General features: G+C 42.1%; 2 protein-coding genes across 2 annotated transcripts in view; both read left to right on the top strand.

Moving 5' to 3' along the window:
* The window catches only part of LOC145449104 (MFS-type transporter SLC18B1-like), a 95,078-nt gene that overhangs the window by 21,694 nt on the left and 51,605 nt on the right, over window positions 1-21,779 (top strand). The window lies entirely within an intron of this gene.
* Window positions 1,953-21,672, top strand: LOC145449111 (uncharacterized). The gene is made up of 5 exons (XM_080327585.1): window positions 1,953-2,988; window positions 4,582-4,917; window positions 5,382-5,582; window positions 8,261-8,426; window positions 21,188-21,672. Exons 1-5 carry the CDS (start codon window positions 2,895-2,897, stop codon window positions 21,303-21,305), a joined length of 915 nt encoding a protein of 304 aa, XP_080183711.1. The 5' UTR covers window positions 1,953-2,894; the 3' UTR covers window positions 21,306-21,672.

The raw sequence follows: 21,779 nt of genomic DNA, 5'->3' as shown, positions 1-21,779 counted from the left end.
GACTCGAGTCACTTCCAAAAATCGAGTGACTTGACTTGACTCGAGTCACCTTTGAAAATCGATTGACTTGACTTGACTCGAGTCAAAATGTGCAATGACTCGAAATGACTCGTGACTCGAAGGTAGTGACTTGATCCCAACACTGCTACCCAGTGCTATGAATATCAAAGCAGAAATTCAGTGTGGTACGGATAAACGACGGGAGTAAATAGTAGCCCGCCGCTTCAATCATTACGCAAAACTAGCCTTCGGTTGCAAAAAGGTTGGTGACCCCTGATGTAGGCTATCTACTCGAATTCTTCATAGGGCCAGATATCGGTAAAATAAAGTTTTGTCATGTAAAAATTTGTCAGTTTGTGAGGCAAAAAAGTATTTTCTCAGGCCAAACTACTTCGTAAGGACAGTCAGTTCCAACCAGTAAATGTAGATTGTAGATAAGTAGTACAATTCTAACATTATGTGGGAAAACACCTACTTTGCATACGTTAGGTCAAATTTGATCAAAATTAAGATTTTTAAGGTCCAAAAATGTCAAAATGTTGGTTTTTTAGGACGAAATCTTCCGTTCTTTAGGTAACAAATATCACCCTAGTCATAACACTACAACATGTGCCCAGTGCCCACACAAACCGGTGTTTAGTTGTTATTCGTAGTGCCAACCCCGTCCGCCGATGCAATAAACTGAAACAGCTGAAACGAAGGATTCCATTCTAATTACCGGTATAATTTTTTAATGTCGAGAATAAGGGTGAATAAATTAAGCCGGATATACATTGCATATACCAGATAATGTAATTATGCTTACCAGTAGAGGAATGTCTATCACATAGTAAGGTTACCGCAAACCACAATGTTATGTGCACGATATGTAAGGTTCGTGTGACTAACGCATTGAGTAGATTCGGATATTCATAATGATACAGATTGATATATATATATATGCTACATATATTATATATAAAGAGCATTGGACTCGATAGCCAATCGACTAGTGAAATGATGCCGTCGTGAATAATGGCGTTTATCGGTAGGTAAACCTGGTCACGAAATACCATGGAATTCCCACTTTCTGTTTCCTGGAATTGTTTCGATATAGAACGCTGTCATGACTGATTAGATGCATTCCATTCACGGTATCCTATTCGTCGAGAAAGCATATATCATAGCTTATACAGCGGAATTAGCTAGTGGCCTGTAGGGAACGTTTAACAAGTTACCAAGAAAGTACAGTAGATGCAAGGGATGTAGGAATATACGGAATAGAAACGACAATCTCAAGGCAGAAGCCGTAGTATTGTACATTATATCTCCCGTGGCTATAACCATTATTACCGGCGTATCCTGCTTTGACAATTCACATATTTCCAACGTTATAAATTATCATGAAAATCAATTCGCCTTCTCCATTTACATCGCAGCTCGTACAATGCTGAAGCGAAGCGGTAGGTCATAGAGGAATTTCCGGTTCCGTCCAGGTTGGGGTCGGGCTTGAAGTTCAAAACTGTTTCGGGCTTGGATCAATATGAACTGCGATTCGAGTGCATATGTCAACCCGTAATTATATGGATGTACAAAATCAAGTAATTGGGTGGTTTGATTCCCAGCTGAGTAGCGTCGAGTTGATTATACAAGTAGGCTACCATATATCTACTGCGATCACAACAGTATTTATAACTTTAAAAGGTTAAAGAACGATCTTTTACTTTACACTTTAGTTAATCTCTGAAATTTTGGTGATCTTGATTATCACCCACATCCTTGACAATTGTAATCATCCATGACTTTGATTGTCTTTCATCATATCCTATACCAGGGGCGGGCAACACACGGCCCGCGAAGGGATTTTGTCCGGCCCGCGGAGAGTTTTCTGTTTTCCGATAATGTGGCCCACGGCCCCAGTCTGCCGAAATTTCCAACTACTTGCTTACTACGTCATACTTTAGTTACTTTATGTTATGATATACGTGTATGCGCAGCGTGCGAGAGTGGAGTTTACGCGTAAGTTCGTCGAAGCGAAAAGACTGGCTTTATGGGCATTTACGATGTACTCAACCCTAATGTCGTTTGTGGTAATCATTGTGTTTGTCGATTACAATGGTCATTTAAACCAGGCTGATATTTCTTATTTTTCATTCCGTAACCGCCGACTTGTAGCACGGCATACTTTTGTGCTTTTGTAAGACGTAGGGTTACCATATTTTGGAAATCTGAAAAAAGGACCATTTCTAAATTGCCAGACTTGCAAAACCGGAGGAAAATCCTGAAAAATGGTAACTTTTTCCCACTACGTGGTCGGTTGACTAAAAAAAGAAAGGTCAACTTTCACGCTCAGCGCCCAAAATACAGTTTTTCCTTTCACATTATCAGTTGGTTGACTAAAAAAAGGTCCACTTTCCGGCTCATCTCCCAAAATAGCCGCTGGAGCGTTACTTCAGCGCTAATTTACTGTATCTCAGTCGATTTTGCAATATATGTAACCAAAATTATCAAAAAAGCGGATAAAATCTCAAAAAAGAGGATATTCGGGCGCCCTCCGAGGACCTATACGAGACATTGAACATATGTCGTTCTACTTTTAGCTATGTCTCATTCATATATTGAGAAACAAACAATTCATGTTGATTTCTGTAATATTCCGCCCACATAGGCCTGCTGTCACGAATATAAGACATAATGCTCTCTCGCGTCAAATCAATATCTGAAGGCACAAGCATTTGGGCCAAACTGGTTACGCCATGTAATTTAGTGAAAGTCGGTTAAGTGGGATATTTCTGCTAATACGTGAAATGACATGTGGTGCTTTTTTGTTGATCAGACTTGTAGGCGCAATGTACATCTGAAAACGTTTAAAGGCACGCATAAGACGAAATTTTATAGACAGCTGCTGCAGCGTCATGGCAGTGCTGTTAGCGTTTTTATTGATGGGGATAACACGTGTGAGAGGTCAAGGAGATTGGCCTGTGTGGCATCTTCAATGTAAAAGTTTCGGTGAGTATAGTCCTCGAATAGTCTGAGAGCTCAAAGGGTGTTCAAGTTCATATACTATCGCATACCAAAGATATGACTCTTCTACTAGCAGGCCAAGGTATCATATAGGGTTGTTCACAATTCATAAACTTTGGAAATTGTTGCATTGAAAGGGGAACTTTGTAGAATATTGTAATATTAAAACACCAGTGATCCCGCAAAGAGCTCACGGGGGGCAAATTCGGCCACTTGGTAGCTTCCTATCACCAGTGCTTCCCAACAGGTGGGTCACGTTGAATTTTCTGAATGTTACAGATTTCAATTCAATTTTTCGAATATTCCAAACAACTTATCTTCTCACGACTGTACGAACAAATACCCGTTCTCCTCCTCTAAATTATTTTTTTCGTCAATAATCGCCGTAAGCCAGGTTCCCGTTCTAACAATAATACATGAGCAATCTTTTCGTGATGGTCATATTTTAATTCACTCGTCAAGTTTTCTAGTATGCCCTAATATTGGAATTCATTTCTTTTCCCAAAGGCTTTGCGAACGTTGATTGGAAATGCATTGCTGCCGGAATATAATCAGCAAAGAATTAAACAAGCTATGTTGGGAACCCCTTTGTGTTTGATGTAATAGACGAATTACTGCTTGAATACAGGCTGTCCTTTTTGCGATCATCCTTTCACGTGTATTCTTGTCTGCCTGATACATTCGCTTTCTCGAATCGTTGCGCAGCTTCACTTGTGGACGGTTAGTTGAACTTGTTACTCAAACGACTCACAGTTACGTTTGGGTTACCATATTTTGGAATTGGAAAAGGAGGACCCTTTTATAAAAGTTAGTTTACCGAAATTGAAAATATCTGATTTTGAAATATCTACTGGAAATCTTGTTGTGTTGACTAAAAATAGGTCATCACTCTGGATCGACTCTCGAATTACCCACTTGTTACCTACAGGTCTGTGGTGTTGACTGAAAAAAGAAATCGTTTTTCAGATATGACTCCCGCGTAATCCACCGCCTGTAGAAAAATGTCCCGTCTTTCGTGGTCTTTTTGGGCAGTTTAGGCTAGCAATGAGGACAAAATGTCGAAAGGAGAACATTTGGGCGAAGGGAGGACATTTCGTCAAAAGGAGGGCAAATCCTCCTAAATGAGGACGCATGGTAACCCTACTGTACGGCGAATTACGTTGTCATTCGTTTGTTCATATCTCTTGGTGGGTCAAAAAATGAAACTTGCGTTAAAAGTGTTTGTTGAACTGAAATATGTCGGGAATTACTGAGGTAAAACTGCAAATTTTACCTATATATGCATTTCGCCTTCAACCCCGGAGGCCTATGTGCGGGGATATGGAATGACCTCCTCTAGCAGCTACGTTAATCGTTGGCGAAATGATCAAGCCAGCTGTTGCGCCGGTTACGTTAAGAAAAAACGTTGAAAAGCCAAGTTATTGGGTACAGGGTATTCAAGTTGCCACAGATAAAATAGCAGATATTTTCGTTTGACCAGCAGTTGATTAAACCAATACCACACTGCAATTTGCGCATATTCAGAAACATTATCTCTAGAGGGCGAATTATTTCGACTGTATTACAATTCTCTTTCAGAAAATGTGACGCGAGCAGTCGGATCCAATTTTTCTGTCACTCTCGTAAGTGCCTGCAGATCGTACCAGCCTTATGGATGTGAAATCAAATATCTTCTAATTACTATTGGTAGTTGGGCCGAACAGAGTATTTCGGTGACTGATGACGGATTTCCCACCGGAAATTACACCGAATATGGAGTGACATACTATTATTCGTACGTGATAGACAATGAGCGAGCAGTCCTCTTAAATTTAACGATCGTTTCCAATGTGCTACCCGTTGTAGTTCATTTGAGAAGTAAAAATCAGCGGAGCTGCCCGGGAATTCGACCGATTGCTTGGATTGTTTTCAAAGGTGACGTATGAATTTCGATGAACATCCAGTACGACTTAATTTTAATGGAATTCACTTATCACACGAATATAAAATGCACTCGTCATCCACTAGATTGAGCAGATGAAAGAAACTGGGAATTTATCACTTTCCTAGCTTGACATAGATATTGCGTTGCGCGTATGTATGATGTAACCCTCAAGCTTCTGACATCGCAGTAACAATGCTTTGAACGCATATATCCATCAAGTCTGGACGTTCATAAACACCTTTAGGGTAAATCAAATTGGCTATACGATTCGATCTGCTCAAAATATGACCGTGATTTGCGGTTTACCGAAATTCGTGTGTATTGATACATACTGAGGTGGCAGACTCAACTACTGACAGTTCATTGCATTTTTGACGAAGTTATTGTCTATTACTGTGATTCAATTGTATACCCAAAAACATGCACATACCGTGACGTACATCTGCTCTTACAGCTTGTGAGAACCATACCAGATTTAACGTGGTTTTGAAAAAAACAACTGCCGCCAGTTATCTTGACATTGGAGATGTCATCTGTAACAGACATAGCAACGGACGTACTATATTTAGCAACGGAAGTGAGGCGCTGCAGGTGGAGACACAATGTCTTGCCGATGCAACTTGGAGATATGCTGATGATATATTCTGTGTCTATCGTAAGTATACTTTCGTAAGTATAGATATAACTTTGATTCAGCAATGTATCCATACGGCCACAAGCATTTGCAATGTGCACGGAAGTAAGAATAGGCCGCTGAGTTATTACAGCTGCATCTGTCGCTCGATCCTTTAAATGACGGTGTCGTCGACTACCGTTGATCTGTTGGATACAAGACCTCGAATTCTTTTGAACTGGTTCAGTGCTCCAAATTACCGAAACGGGAGATATATTATTACAGACGTTCGGTAACGTTTATATCAATTAGATTCATTTTAAAATCAAAATCTGGAAAAAGTTGAAATAGAGGCACGCTATCTTGTACTTTCGTATTCACTGATCGGTGCTCACCTGCGTAACCATGTACCTGTGAGTTTGGGTGTGCCGCGATCGTTTGTGAATATATGTAAACGTTGACCAATCGCAGACAAAAAAGTTATTCGAACGTTACTCTACCACAGTGTTTCTTAACCTGTTTGCCAGCACTCTTAGAGGCGATTTGGATTTTGAAAGGAGCGGAATTGCTTAGGGGGCGTTATGGAGCTGGGCTCACGGTGCGTTGTGGGCGGCGCTCAAGAAAAATGGCGTCTCTGAAGAGAATGCAGTAGGGTCATATGGCGTTCTATACATCCCTGAGTTCTTGTTGCAAATTAACATTCGAAAAAATTTGTCAAATCCGAAATTTTTCGTCACCCTACCTCCGCGCGAAATATACGCCGAATATGTTTGCGACAGAATGTTTCGAAATAAGTATTTTATCCAGCAGCAAACAGCGTGTCGAAATCGTAGAGCCATTGTACGCCTACTACTTTTAGGAGTGAGACCCCTTTGCACATTAAAGAGGATTTGACGCTTTTTGATCAAAAATGAATAACTAAATATATTTGTATATGTGAGCTACAAAATTAAATCTTCAGAATATTTCTTTATCGTATTATAAAGGATAATATTATTTAGTGGTGTGACCCGCAACCTCACACAATCGTTATATAATATGCGCTGTTTTGTTTGGAGTACATTCATGTTAGAGTTAGTAACTGGGTTCAGTACTAAGACACGATCTCCGCCACTATCTCAGTTGATTTACTAGTCATAGAAATAAATAAAACAAAACCCAATACAATTAACGTCCTCGCATTTTCAGTCGCATAGGTGAAGTCGAGATGTGTATATTGCAGTGGTCGGGAACCTTTTTGTCCGAAGAGCCATATTGGCCCTATTTTTTCCATTCCACCGCCCAAAGAGCCATACATGTCAATCAGCTGTTACGTCACAATTGAAAATTCCTGACGTCATGGTAACACCATAATTCGAACTTACTATACATGGGATTCGTCGTGTGTGGCACATTTTTTCTGTAAAAACCCGATCTAATCATGCTGGCTGCCTTACTTGAGCATGCGAAACTTGAGTTACAAGAACGTAGGTTCGCCGTGATGATCCTTTGAAATGCGATAACCCATGATCATGATTACATGCGTAGGTGGAGCCAAACATGGTCACTACAGCAATCTATATAGGTTTATACCCACTCTAAGCTATTAACGAAAATTTTGAAACCTTCAATTATTATTGCTGGGATTTTCTATTGATGTTCATGAATGACTAGATTTTGAACATTTTCCCCCCAAATTCACACAATTTGCATTTTATTGTTCGAATATAAAGCGTAAAACGAGAGGTAAGGCACAGACGGGCCAAGCCTCACCTTTGATAACGCAATTCATCGTAAATAGCTTAGAATTTATTATAACTGGTATTAATCCAATGGAACTGTCGCATTGATTCCGAAAATATAAATACTGATCGACTTCTCAATTCTCAAAGTATTCGACGGTAAGCTATAACACGCCTATTCGCAGGTAGAGCTACTTGCCAAACAAGAACGTGGATACCTATAGCATTGTTTGTGATTCGAGTTGGTAATTGGTAATGTTACGTCCACGGCAGTTCACTTCGCGCCATAGATCATGAATAAAATGTGTATTTGAAAACTGAGTTGTCATATTGGTGTCGCCATGTTTGCTATTCGCTCTTTGATCAATCAACGAATCGCGCTATCCAAGATTCCGACCCGGGTAGGTTACATCGAATTCGTGAGTGATATTGGTCGCCGGCGCGACAGTAACTTAAATATGAGGATTTGGAAAAGAGTTCGAGCCCCTAAATCTGAAGACGGCATTGCCTTTACCTCTAAAACTCATGTTTATACTGCCACGGGAATAATTATTCCATTATGAAAATTTACCAACCAGTCGCTGCAATATCGATCAATTCAGAACAAAAATAAATATTTGGCAAAGAGCCATATCTTATACCCAAAAGAGCCATATATGGCTCGCGAGCCATAGGGTCCCGACCACTGGTATATTGGATTCGCACCAGACGGTATGAGCCCGTGCCCAATGGTTGTTATAACAACCTTGATTTGATCCCGGAATATAGCAAATACAATTATTATAGCGTTAATTTGTCTAGCAGTCCTTGGGTGCGAATGAAGCTATTTCCAATGCCGAGGTCGCGATCCGAGAAGACCGACATGATTTCGAACTATTACCGCTTGTCTTACTACCGTCCCTGAAATATGAGGGGGTGCTCCATACCCACGAAATTTTCGAAAAAGGGCTATGCAGGAATAAGGGTGACAAACCACTGGTTTACATCATACGTTTACAGTTGCAGATACGGCTGTCATGTCTCTCAACACCCTGCGACTCATGGAAGCATCGGTCAGAATTAACAAAATACTGATATTTGCACTTTGTGCAGTAGCAGGACTTTTTACGATTATTCTCATTGGATATTTGGCGTGGGAGCGACGCTTGGAAAATCAACTGCTGATGTAAGGTTATATAGAGTGTATATGGAAACGTGCATGCTTCCATAACTACCTATAACAAGCGTTCTTAAAGTATGGCCCGCGGAGCTATACTGCGTGGACTGCTAACAGTTGCTTAGAATTCAAAACATAAATCCTACTTCTTGTTGTTGTTGTTGTTTATTAAACAAAAAAACTGGCGCTTATCGCCTGACGGCCTTTTGCACCACAGTCATTGAGCATAGTACACAGATAAGGGAGTTAACACGAAATAATGATCAATAGCACAATGATGTAGAATCAATCAAGTGAGATAAGGTGATTCCAAAAATTGATTCACTCATTCACTCACGAACATTACAGAAATAAATTACAGACTATACGTTTATAAATAGCGGTTGCACGATAACACAAATTCAACGACATACGGGACTATACGAGAATCAGTGAGCAAATCATCAATACAGAAATTCACTTTTAATTGAACACATTTATCAATAAGAAATGAACGATGAAAGTCATATTTAGGGCAACTAATTAAGAAATGATCCACAGTTTCGGGGTAGCGGCAGTAACAACACGCAGGAGAGTCTACCATTCCAAGTTTGAACAAATGGCCATTTAATCGACAATGACCTGATTGCAATCGAAGGATTATACTATCATAAAGGCGATTACCATAACCAGGGGAAGGATGTAGAACAGAACTGTTGAAGGACTTGTAACGTAGGCCGTTTTCGGAGCTCTGGTATTCTTGATCCCACAATGCCATGCAGTGGCGACGGATTATGTGCCGGGCTTCTTGTTCGGAGAGCGTCGGCATATCTTCGGACATTGACGGAGTGGTGGAGACATTCTTTGCCAATCTGTCAGCTTCTTCATTGCCGTGAATGCCCACATGGCCGGGAATCCAAAGGAATGATACGTTGACGTCGAGTTCCCTCAATCGAGACAGGGAGAATAAAATATCATAAACCAGCTTATGGCGAGGATACATGTTGAAGTTACGAATGCAAGCCAGGGCACTCGAACAATCTGACATGATCAGATATTCGGTTGAAGAGTTGCGATTTCGTGTAATCCAACTCAGCGCTAGGTCGATCGCTATCATTTCAGTCGAGAAGACAGAGTGCTCGGCTGAACAAGCCTGGGCAACTGAAACGTCAAGTGAAGGGATGCAAAACGCCGCTCCCCCTCCAACAAGCGATTTAGATCCGTCCGTGTATATTAGCGTGTGTGCATCGTAGTTATCGGCAACGTGACTTAAACAAGTCTGGTTATAGGCCTCAATGACGCCACGTAAAGCATTCTCCGAGAGGAGAGATAAATCAACACGTGGTTGAGGTAACAACCACGGAGGAGACGAGGGAAGCCGGTACCTGTCCAATATGAAGCCATTGAATAGCGGTGATTTAGTATAGGTGTTGAATGTCTGAAAGCTTGGATTTGTGAGACAGTAAATGTCATGCCAGGAATCTTCAATAATTTGGCTGATGAACGAGTTTCTCGGGTCCTGGTTCATCAGGTGGCACCGGTAATTCATTGAAATGAACTTGTGCCGCAGATGCAGAGGCATTTCCCGACATTCGGCTTGAATCACGCAAATCGGGGTGCTGCGCATGGCATTTGTACAGATCCGTAAAGCTTTACTCTGGATAACCTGGATCTTCTTCAGATGCGTGACCGGTGCAAAAAAGTACGCCGGCATTCCGTACTCCATGATGGAGCGAACGAGGGAACGGTAGACACACAGGAGACTCTTCTTACTGGCTCCCCAACTTGTCCCAGTTAGAGCTCTCAACAAATTCAATCTTTTACTACATTTAGAGGAAATGTATTCGATATGTGCTTTGTAGGATAGTCTCTTATCAAAAACGACGCCGAGATATTTGAATGTTTCCACGAACGGTATATTCGAACCATCCAGTTGGAGAGCAAGAGGAGGTATTTTTCTTTTTCGTGTAAATAACATTGCGACGGTTTTGGATTTGGACAAGAGCATACCCCACTTGTCACACCATTCTTGAATGGAGTCCAGAGAGCGCTGCATGGACAGAAGTAGGTCTGGGATGGAGAGACCGCAATCCCAAAGTAAGAGGTCGTCGGCGAATAGGGCATGGGAGGTGTTTACCAACAGGGGAAGATCGGCCATCATGATTGCAAAGAGCAGAGGGCTGATGACACTGCCCTGTGGCAGGCCATTTTTTAAAAAATGAACGTTGGAGAGAGAACCACCAACTCGAACTTGAAAAGATCGGTGTGGCAGAAAATTATTTATCCAATTCAACGTTTGGCCCTTTATTCCAAGCTCTGTTAGTTTGAACAAAAGACCGTTGCGCCATACCATATCATACGCGGATTGGATGTCCAAAAAGACTGCAATCACGGAATACCGATTGTTGACCGCTTTGTACACGGTATCATGAAGTTGCATGATGTTATCCATGGTGCTACGCCCATGACGAAATCCGGACTGAGCGGCGTTGAGAAGGGAGTTAGATTCCAAGTACCATCTCAAGCGCCTCGTTACCATCACCTCCATTACTTTACATAGGTGACTAGTCAGCGAAATGGGACGATAGGATTTAGCCGCAGCTGGGTCTTTCTCACCTTTCAATATGGGGACAACAACAGAGTGTTTCCAGGTGTCGGGAAGAAGGCCATTACTCCAAGAAGAGTTGATCAAACGGAGGATATATGTTAGAGACTTGTCAGACAAGTGCTTTAACATGGGGTAAGCGATATCGTCCAAGCCCGGGCTGGTGTTTCCTCGCGACGAAATGGCTGATTTCAGTTCGGCCATGGAAAAAGGATCGTTAATGATATCATTGTTAGGCGCTGAGAGACTGGTGATTCGGGAGGATATTTGATTCTCAACCGCTTCCTTCCTTGTTCGGAATGCTGACGTGTAATTGCTATCACTGCTAACCGACGAAAAGTGCAAGGCTAGAGCGTCAGCCTTCGACCTGTCGTCACTACCGGTAACGACGCCACCAATAGTGATCGGAGGTATGATATTGTAGGAACGAACACCAGAAAAGGAGCGAACTACCTTCCAAACTTTGGAGTAATTACTGGAATCATTCAGAGAAGAACAGAAGTTTTCCCAACTTGCCCTTTTAGAAGAAAGAATCATTTTCCGGCATTCCGACCGCAAGCGTTTATATCGGGTTACATCATTCATGCAGAAGGTCCGTTTCATTTTTAGGAAAGCAGCTCTCTTGCGTCTTACGGCTCTATCGCAAGACGCATTCCACCATGGCACAGAAGGTTTTCGGTTCGAGAAATGAGATTTTGGAATTGACGAATGCGCCGCGTCCAGTGCGCATTCTGAGAAAGTCTTGTTCAAAAAGTTTACATCTTCATAGCCCGAAGATTCTAAGCTCCTATCGATTTTTCTTTCAAAGGCCGCCCAATCTGCTCTGCGAAAATTCCACGAGTTTTTCCTGTTTGTTTCATTTGAAAACGTTTCTTTGAAAGTAGTTATCACAATAAAATGGTCGCTTCCCAGTAAACGATCCGTGACGTCGGTTCGGCACTTCGAGGATACGTCGGCTGACGCGATGGATAAATCTAGTAGCGAGTATCGGTTTATGGCGTTAGAGGCAATATTAAGATGGGTTGGCGAGCTGCTATTCAACACCACCAATCCATTTTGGTCGAAAGCGTCAAATAGTAGGCGGCCCCGTCGGTTATTTCGTTGCCCCCAGGAAAGATGGTGGGCATTAAAATCCCCGAAGATTATTGCACGACGTGACAGCGATTCAAGGAAAACAAAAGCGCTATCTTCTGAAATTGCGGTAGGGCTCATATAGACGTTGCAGATGCGTAGGTGACAGATGGATATACATAACACTTCAATGCAAGATGGGGTGTCAAGTTGGATCTCAGTCGCGGGGAGAGATTCCCGCACGAAAATGGCCAGACCACCGGAATGAAGCGAGTTGTCTTTACGAAAGACCCGAAAACCCGTCAGCTTGGGGGAATACTTATCGATGAGATGAGTCTCTTGAAGCAATATCACATCAGGGGTATTTGGTAGGTTATTGATATATTGTTTAAGCTCGGGTAGTTTACGATAAATACCTCTACAATTCCATTGGATGAAACGAAGAGCTTGATTAGACATTTACTTTAGGAGCAGGAGCCGAAAAACCATGCTTAAGGCATGCTCTGGAAACGATTTCAAGCGCATTGCATTGACCTGATTTGACAGCCTCCATCGTATATTCAACGATTCCAACAAGTAGGGAAAGTAACTGCGAAAGATCTGGGGTGGATGTTTGACACGAAGACATAGGGGTATTCTCTTCCAATTCGGTAGGCCTATGGCTAGCAGCATCGCTAACAGTATTTTCTTTCGATTTGGTCTGACTGAAATGTCGCAAATCCCCGTCATTGGGAGCAGGAGCGGAAATGGTATGTTTGCTAAGGATCGAACTGATTTTGGTGCGACGAGGTCGTGGTTGTCGAAAATATGTAGAGTCGTTAGCAAGGACTTCACTAAAAGTCCTGTCCATATGAGAAGTAGGCAAAGAGGTAGCAACTGTGGCAGAGTTCAACACGACCTTCGCTTCGGAATAACTGATTTTTGTACGTTCTTTGATAATTTGCAGTTTAGCTTCGGTTTTATATACGCTACAACCGCCATATGCGGCACTGTGAGGTTTTTTGCAGTTGATGCAAAATTTTTCCTTCGTGCACGAGGCATGTTCGTGGTCAGAACTACCACATTTACTACAAGTTGCTTTTCCTCTACACGATTCTTTGGAGTGGCCGTACCTATTGCAGCGATAGCATCTCAAAGGGGGAGGATTATAAGGCCTAGTCCAGAACCGAAGGTAAGAGAAATTGACACTCTCAGGTACCTTTTCACAGCGGAAGTAGAGGAGAACGGCGGAACACGAGTCGTAACCTTTGTCGACTTTCCTCTTAAGGCGTTTTACGGCTGATACTCCAACACCGCTAAGGTTGTCGAGTAGTTCTGACTCCTTGATATCTAGGGGCACGCCAGAAATGACAGCTCTGCTAGCAAATGATTTTTCGGGGTACAGAGAGGTTTTTACGTTAATTTTAGAGCCGGAAACTTTGTCTGTCAAACAGTCAGACTGGAGGAGAGCTTGAACCTGTTTCGGACTATTGCATGTGATTAGAAGGTCTCCTGACCGAAGAGGACGAGGTCCCTCATATTCGCCGATCAATGAATAGAGTGCCCTATGCACTACTGTAGGATGGAGGCGCTTCAACGAAAGGCCTTCACCTGATACCACGACTCTCATTTGGCTACTATGTTGTTGACCTGCTCCATCCTGAGGTTGCTCGCTCAATTCCGGTTCCTGGGTGCTAAGAGGTTGCTTCGTAGGCTGACTAGCATAATCCTTAGCGGAGACTTTCGCTAAAGAAGCACGAGCATCGCTATCACTATCACTATTGACCACGTCCGTAGAAACACACGACAGTTTGCGTTTGCCAGAGGAAGAGACTTCCATCCGATACTGGCGTTGTAGATCACTAATTATTATAGAGCGCTTGTCTATCTCAGACTACTCAGCTAGGAAGCGCAGCAAGAGGTCCGCACGCGACGACGTCTCAAGCCGAATGATCCTACTTCTTAATATGTTGGTTAAACACTGCAGTCACGACACAAACGGACGTGGGTTCAAATACCGGTTTTGACCAACTTCTACGAGTCGGAGGTTTCTCTGGGATCCTCATCGCCGACCTCACTACTACGGTAGCGCATTGAAAAGCCCAGACTGAACGTGAGCCGCGCTTCAATTCGGCAGCTAAGACCACGATGGCGACGCATAGGACCGAGAGAGATTGAAAGTCGTTGCCAAGAATGCAAAAAGCAAAGACCTTTGAAAATTATGAAATTCGCGTCATTTAGCATAAGGCCTAAAAAAGCATTAAGCTCTACTGTGTTGTGCCCACTATTACAACACAACACAATGCGATACAACACTTAATAATATTGCGGCGTGGACTAAATGTGAACTGGGCTGTATAGATGGAGCAGCAAATTTTTTTACTTTCAAGCCTGTTCATTAATATGCCGTGATTGCGCAACCAACGCTACTCACATGGGTATGCTAATACCGATTCAGTATAAAGTCAGCGTAGCAAATTATGCCGTCACTCGGCCCGCCTAAAACTGTGGTCTGTTCGTTCTGTATGTCATACATGCCCGTGAGACCTAGGATACTGACAATAGCAATGCATTCTTTTTGATGGATGGAATTGGGTCGCGGCAGGGGCGTAGCAGCCATTTGGCGGTTCTGGCTCTGCGCCTGGGGCGGCAGGCTCCAAGGGGGCGGCAAAATGAAGCTGCACAGTGAGAGAGAGAGAGAGAGAGAGAGATGGTATTCTTTTTCGCCTGCACAACCGAGATGTTTAGACGACGGAGATGCGATACGGACTTCATGGTAAGGTCATCTAGTCTGTACCCCCTTTTTTCTCCTCCGTGATTGCTGAGCGCCTAGCGGGATAACTGCTGATACCCGTTTTCGAGTCTTTGGTCTGACCCGACCGGGGATCGAACCCACGACCCAACGATCAAGAAGCCGCATGCATCACGATTACACTATCTCGCTCGGCACACGAATTAATATGATAACATAGCAATGGAACCACTCCGAAATAGCCGTCAAGGCCGATTGTTCGGAGAGTTCGCGGAAAAAGGAAAACGCCTGGCAAACAATCAGAAGATGCTTGTCTCAGAGTTGTTGAAGAAGTTTTCAAGCTTTGGGCAGATTTAAACTTGAAGCTGAAACTAGGTTTATCGGCATACACCACTTAACTCACGGGCGGGCAACTTCTCCAGTCGGCGGGCCGGATATATAGAAAAATCAAGTACTTAGCGGGCCGGATTGCTGAATTGATACATTATTCACCCATTTATCCACATATACAAGGAATAAAACGTATTTAATGAATGTATTTTAACGAGAGCAATGTCACTTCAAATCCACTTCTCGCCGATAATGACGAAGACAATGTGGATTTGAGAATAGCGTTGTCATACAGCCGCCGCCACCGCCATGTCTGGTTCTCTCTGATCAATAAACACACAGTGCCATCATCAATTAGGATTTCAAGGCGTTCGATAAGTCCAGTACCCCAAATTTACAAAGATATCAATTCATTAGGGTTGAAAGCGCGACGAGATAGCGTCGTTGTTCAACGTGGTCAAATTAATCGCGATAGTGAATTCATGCGGCCTGCGTCCTCCACGAAATTTGAGAAGTGGCCCGATGCCCGTTTTTGAGTTGGAAACGACTGGCATAAGCGGTGACCTACAAGCCGAGAAGTGTGTCGTGCTACATGTCGGCAGTTAAGGAATCAAAAATAAGAAATACCAGCCTGGTGTTCATGACCATTGTAGTCAATAAACACTATGATTACCACAAACGACATTAGGGTTGAGTACATGGTAAATGCGGATAATGCTAATGCTAATGCTAATGATAAGTCATCTCGTTTGTACGAACTTTCGCGTAAGCTCCACTCTCGCACGCTGCGCATGCGCATACTCTACACGTATATAATAACATACAGTCACTAAAATTGGACCTAGTAAGCAAATAGTGGGGAATCTTTACAGACTGGGGCCGCGGCCACACTATCATGTAAGACGGAAAACAGTCTGCGGGCCGGACAAAATCCCTTCGCGAGCCGTATGTTGCCTGCTCAAGTGCCCATGACATAAGAGATATGTTTGGATTTTTGACTTCCCACGCGCTGCTGCAAAGCGAAAGTCACAATTTGTTCACCAGCGCTTTTAGATGCACTTATGACGACGAGGTCGACTTTTTGGAGTTAGCTGCGAATATTGTCATGCCTTATGGCTGGCTTATACCTTCAAACCAGGAATCATACACATCAGAAGACTGCCAGCCCCTCGTACAAACCAACATGAGGCCTTCAGGACGCACACAAATTAAGTTATGATCATATCAAGTTGTTCAACTTGAGATTGTAAAAGGGTCAAGAGGCTGGTGCGGAGCAGTGAAACCACGTTTGATCGTAGTGCAACAGCGTTTGATGTTTTATAGTGGTTAGTTAATGCAAAGCTATACTTGATTCGACACGATATTTAGGCTTGTGCTCATGTCCGAAACTTTATCTGACCATTGGTGTTTCAATTGCGAGCTGTGTGAGGAGCTTTTCAAAGATCAAACTGGTTAAGTCTTATTTGCGTTCTACCATGAATGATGATCGGCCATCAGCCCTATCTATTCTGTCTACAGAAAGAGACCACTTTCAAAAACTTGGATTTTGAGGGTATAATCGCTGAATTTGTTTGAGGCGGCTATTGATTTGCTATTTGTACAATAGGCTACAGCCGTTCACTATTTGTTGTCTTTATCATTTTGGCCTTATCAAGGTTGAGACGATGAGGCTGAGACGCGGCATATTATTTGTACGCCAGCAGTGGGTCGCTGGTGCCACTAAAACTCAGATTTGGGTCGTGGTCTAAAAACTTGAAGAAACACTGACCTACAACATATAATGTAATTATATGTAAAAGGAAGGAAATGACAGTATTTGTGAAGTAAGCTCTATTTGTATCTTCGAATTGAAGCCTAGTTCTTGACCGCGTTTTCCTAAATAAATATCTAAAATTGTCCTCATAGTATCACTTGCATACAGCGGTAATAAAAGTAGTGAATATTGATACTCAATTATAAGTAAAATAAGTAGCGGATAGTGGGGCAAAATGGTACATCGTGAATATTTTTAAAACCAGGAATGAACAATCGCTCGATTGATTTAGTAGTGTCATATCAGCCGTAATCCTGATGTGCAGCCCGTGTTATTTTTGGCATTTCAGGAGCCAGATGCCAAAACTGCCAAAAATAAAAATTTGAAAGTGCCAAAAATAAGCAATTTTTGGCATATATGCCAAAAATAACACGGCCTGCCAAATAGTGTATTTCGTTCATGGTGCTGTGTTAACAAGACCGCGTTACAAGCGAGAAGAGCGTTTGAGCAAGGCATGTTTCTTAATCTGGGTCCAACCCACCCATTAGGGGTGAAAGCATGGTGTAAGCACAACGAGAATTGAACGGCTGACTGCATTTGGTTTACGTCATACTTTCCATTTGTCCAAAGGCAATTTTACGACCATTTTTGACCGGCTTGTCGAGCGTAAATTTGATAAAACGGGTATCAATGAGAAGCTGTTGCAGTACTGATTATTAAAATATAAATTATATTCTGCTCATGGAACTGGAACCCCCAAAATCAACCACGATTTTTGCATTGTGATCGAGTTGAACATGGTGACGCAACAAACTGTCTGGCTATTTCTGAGCCGCAAATTTATACGAGGATGTTGCACATTTTGTGGTGTCTTTTGACAAACTAGCCGAAATAAAGAGTTTTGTGACTAATTCCAGGCTTAAACTATCTATTTAGAGGTCGATGCCAAAACTGCCAAAAATAAAAATCGAAAAATGCCAAAAATAAGTTATTTTTGGCAGTTTTGGCATGTGCCAAAAATAACACGGCCTGCTGATGTGGCTTGATTTCGCCAGGGTCGCGGTCTTAGTGAGAGAGTTGTTGTTGTTGATTATTATTTGATTGGCGATTATAACGCGAATGGTTTTGTTCGCCATTTGTAAGAGAGTGACGAGTCTCCAAATTTTGCTAACCCGCGAAAATATACATGGCTACATTTCAATCGTGTTTTAATGGGTATATCTCGTTTGTTGCGCTTGAAAATGGTACATAGCTTAGTCAGAGCAGTTGAAAGTCGCTTTGCATGCTATTTTAGGCGCAACATTGCGATTTTATAGTTTTTTTTGGTGGGGGTTGTTCTGAAGAAAGGGGAGGGGCACATTGGGACAATTTGGCTGGGAGAAAATCGCCTAATGATATCCAAAGGCAAACTTTACAAAATAAATGAAAATGAACACAAGAGTACGTAGAAGCAAGATCGTCTCCAACACTCCCTTACAAAGATCCCTTGCAGTGTCACGCATTAAATGGAGGACGTTAAGCACGGTAATATCCATGGCACGCGACAAGCCGCGACAGCGATCTTCATGCCCGTTTCAATACCACTACAAACTTCGGGATGTAAACAATAACTGGGCTTGAACACCTGCTGGTCCATCCTTTTCTTCAACGGTTCTTAGTTTCTTGCTAACTGATAAAGTGTTTAATTTTCTCTTACTGTACCATTTCCCCCACCGCTTGTCCCAGTATGACCCAAATATGGGGACAATGGGGAGAAAGGGCACGTTTTCAAATGGTTGTCCTTTGGTTATTCATTCATATTTCCAGTTTATTTTTATTTGGAAATATGCGTTTTATGTTCATCCATTGTATTGCCAACGTTGATTGGTATTGATATATTCAAAAGATATTCAATTTTGCCCAGTGCCCAACTTTCCTTAGACCCTTACCGCGAATTTCCACTCACTTACAAGAAAACGTATATAACTTTCCTGGTCATGTCCAAATTAGTAACGTGCGGGAAGTAAAACATTAATTGTGCGGCAATTTCCAAGTGAATAGGTTGGAAAAGTATAGTGTTAACACTCGATTGGTGGCGGGCTAGTTTCCAGAAACCACGATGAACGTAATGTCTGATGAATGTATTGATATGAATATGATTTTCGAAAGTATATTTATTTAGTTACGGTGAGACAGGGCTATATTGTTGTTGTCAGGGCATGGTATGGTATGGTATGGAACGATAATTTTCCATACTCCATATTTGCCTTACTCTCTCCATACCATACTTGTAATTTTCCATACCATACCAACATTGTTCCATACCATACTTAATACATATTCCATACTTTCAAATACTTCAATATCATAAGTATAGTACCTTTTATAGAACCTATATTATTGATATTTCGGATGTCATTATTGCTTAAACTAGCCATGATGCGAATCTAATTCCTGGTAATAGTTTTACAGAGTCAGTTTTGGTGAGGTTTAGTTCACGGTGGTGAGGTGCCGTGTACGTCTACTCTACAACTTCCACGAGCAAAATGAGATGGTTAGCTGATTGTTACCTAGGACCGTCCGTTAAGGGGAGTGGCAACATACGGCCCGAGGGCCGGATGCGGCCAGCAACAAGATTCTGTCCGGCCCGCGGACAGTTTCCCGTCTTACATGATAATGTTGCCCGCGGCCCCAGTCTGCCGATATTCCCCACTACTTGCCTAAACGTCAAATTTTAGTGACTGTATGTTGTTATATAGGTGTGCGCACTGCGCAGCGTGCGAGAGTGGAGCTAACGCGTAAGTTCGTCGAAGCGAGAAGACTTGCATTCTAGGCGTTTACGATGCGCTCAACTCTAATGAATTGATATAATGGTAAATTTTGGGTGCCGGGCTTATCAAACGCTTTGAAATCTTAATTAAGGATTGCATCGTGAGTTAGTTGATCAGAGAGAAGCAGACATTGCGGCGCCTGTATGACAATGCTGCTCTCAAATCCACATTGTATTGTCATTTTGGGCAAGAAATGGCTCGCTGTCGATAAAACACATTCAATAAATACGATTTATTACTTGTACATATGGGCGAATAATTTATCCATTGAGCAATCCGGCCGGCCAAGTTCCTAATTTTCCTATATCCGGCCCGCCAACTTGAGAAGTTGCCCGCCCCTGCTCCATAAGAATATCATCGCATTTCCGGTACGTTGGCATGACGCACATGCAAGTTTGAAGTAACTATTCGCACAATAATTTATAATATAGGCGCACCCATAAAATATCCCAGTTGCAGACTATCAATACTGCAGCGATCTACGTGATTATTAGTACAGTATTTGGTTGGGGTTAGCGTGGCGAGAATTTCAAACTATATCTATCCCACTCCCTGATCTATAATCCTAATGCGAGAGCGTTTGAAATATGACCAATAAGATATCTCGGTATGTAAATAGTATAAATGTGCAGACAATGTTTCAGAAGAAACGTAATTATCAATCACATTGAGCATTTAGTACGTTGCATAATGATTGCTTGTAAGTTGTCGTCACTCAAGGAATGAGGTAGTTGGATTAGCCTACATTACCAATTATTGCGTCACATGATAGGCTATGCTCGTACACGTCGTGTCTAGACTCAATAGAATATATGATCAACATTACTCTTATCATTATTACACCACAAAATCATGTCATTCTAAGTGCTCCTAAAACCGTTGCACAAGCGTGTATTTGTTCCTACACAGGGTTCAATGGTTCACGTTCACACATAACAAAAGCGATCGTATTGCGTGAACAGCGAACAACGTACGCTTCATAAAACTTGCACAGTTCACGATAAAATGTATAAAACATCAAAGTATGGAAGTATGGAAATGTCGTTCCATACCATAGATCCAAATCTTCCATTCCATACCATACTTTCATTGTTCCATATTCCATACCAAAATATCGATCCATAATACCATACCATGCCCTGGTTGTTGTGACAGCTCGATTTTCAGATTTGATGAGAACTCACAAAAACACTTCTTACTTTTCGAAAGTTAAAGTGCAATAATTAGGTAGTTGTGCTTAAAAAACTGTGAAGCTGAAGTTGAAGTACTTTCAAAAGTAAATCCGCAACCACTCGACGTGAGTAACTATCAATAGGAGACAGAACGTAGTCGAGTGTTGCGAAAAAGTAAAAGTCATTCGTTACTGATCAATTCTGATTTAATGACTTCAAGAGTATATGCATTGTATTTTATTATTCTGTCCTGTTCGAAACATTTGATATTTACGAATCGAACAAAAGGACTGCTGTATAAATTAAATAATCATGACAGGTCCAACACCGGGTGGACATCGGATCGGTCGTGTCGGGTTTTCACAGGGGTTGGTTCGACTGTGGAAGATACATCAGGCATCAAGCGTGCCGAATGCCTATCCAACAAAACCATTTAAATTGTTGCTGTACCTGAATATAATTTTCGCTTGCTGGTCAGTTATATTGTCGATTTATGCGTTCTATACAGAACTGAATTATTCCATACGCAGTGCGTCGGTGTCGATAGGTATTCGCTGAGACGATGACGAGTCTGCAGCAGATACGTTTCAGCGTGACCAGATGGCCAAACGGAACATGAAAGAGGCTTCCCACAAAATTACATTATGACTCCATTTTCCCAAGACGATTCGCTTGGAATTTACCACATATCATATCCATCTAATTCACTCTTATGCTATTTGCGTCATGTTCGAGGTTTCGCTGCCAGAGGCCATGTTAAATGATAATTATTAACTTGATCTGGTGACGTAACTTGAATATAGCAATTACCGCAAACCTACGATCAGGCATTATCTCTTTTTTGTACCCTGACTTTGTGCTGGAAAACTGGACATTCGCAATGCTTTGATATACCAATACGTGATTTTCAA

This window comes from Botryllus schlosseri, chromosome 10, assembly GCF_051294905.1.
Source record: "Botryllus schlosseri isolate E-star chromosome 10, Bs_hap1, whole genome shotgun sequence".
NCBI lineage: Eukaryota > Metazoa > Chordata > Ascidiacea > Stolidobranchia > Styelidae > Botryllus > Botryllus schlosseri.
The sequence above is the reverse complement of the archived record's forward strand: the minus strand, read 5'-3'. Positions and strand labels throughout refer to the sequence as shown.

Coding starts and splice junctions, on each gene's coding strand:
- LOC145449111 (XM_080327585.1), top strand. CDS start 2,895: ATGGCAGTGCTGTTAGCGTTTTTATTGATGGGGATAACACGTGTGAGA. Junction 2,989..4,581: donor TCTTCAATGTAAAAGTTTCG/GTGAGTATAGTC, acceptor ATTCTCTTTCAG/AAAATGTGACGCGAGCAGTC. Junction 8,427..21,187: donor TTGGAAAATCAACTGCTGAT/GTAAGGTTATAT, acceptor TAATCATGACAG/GTCCAACACCGGGTGGACAT.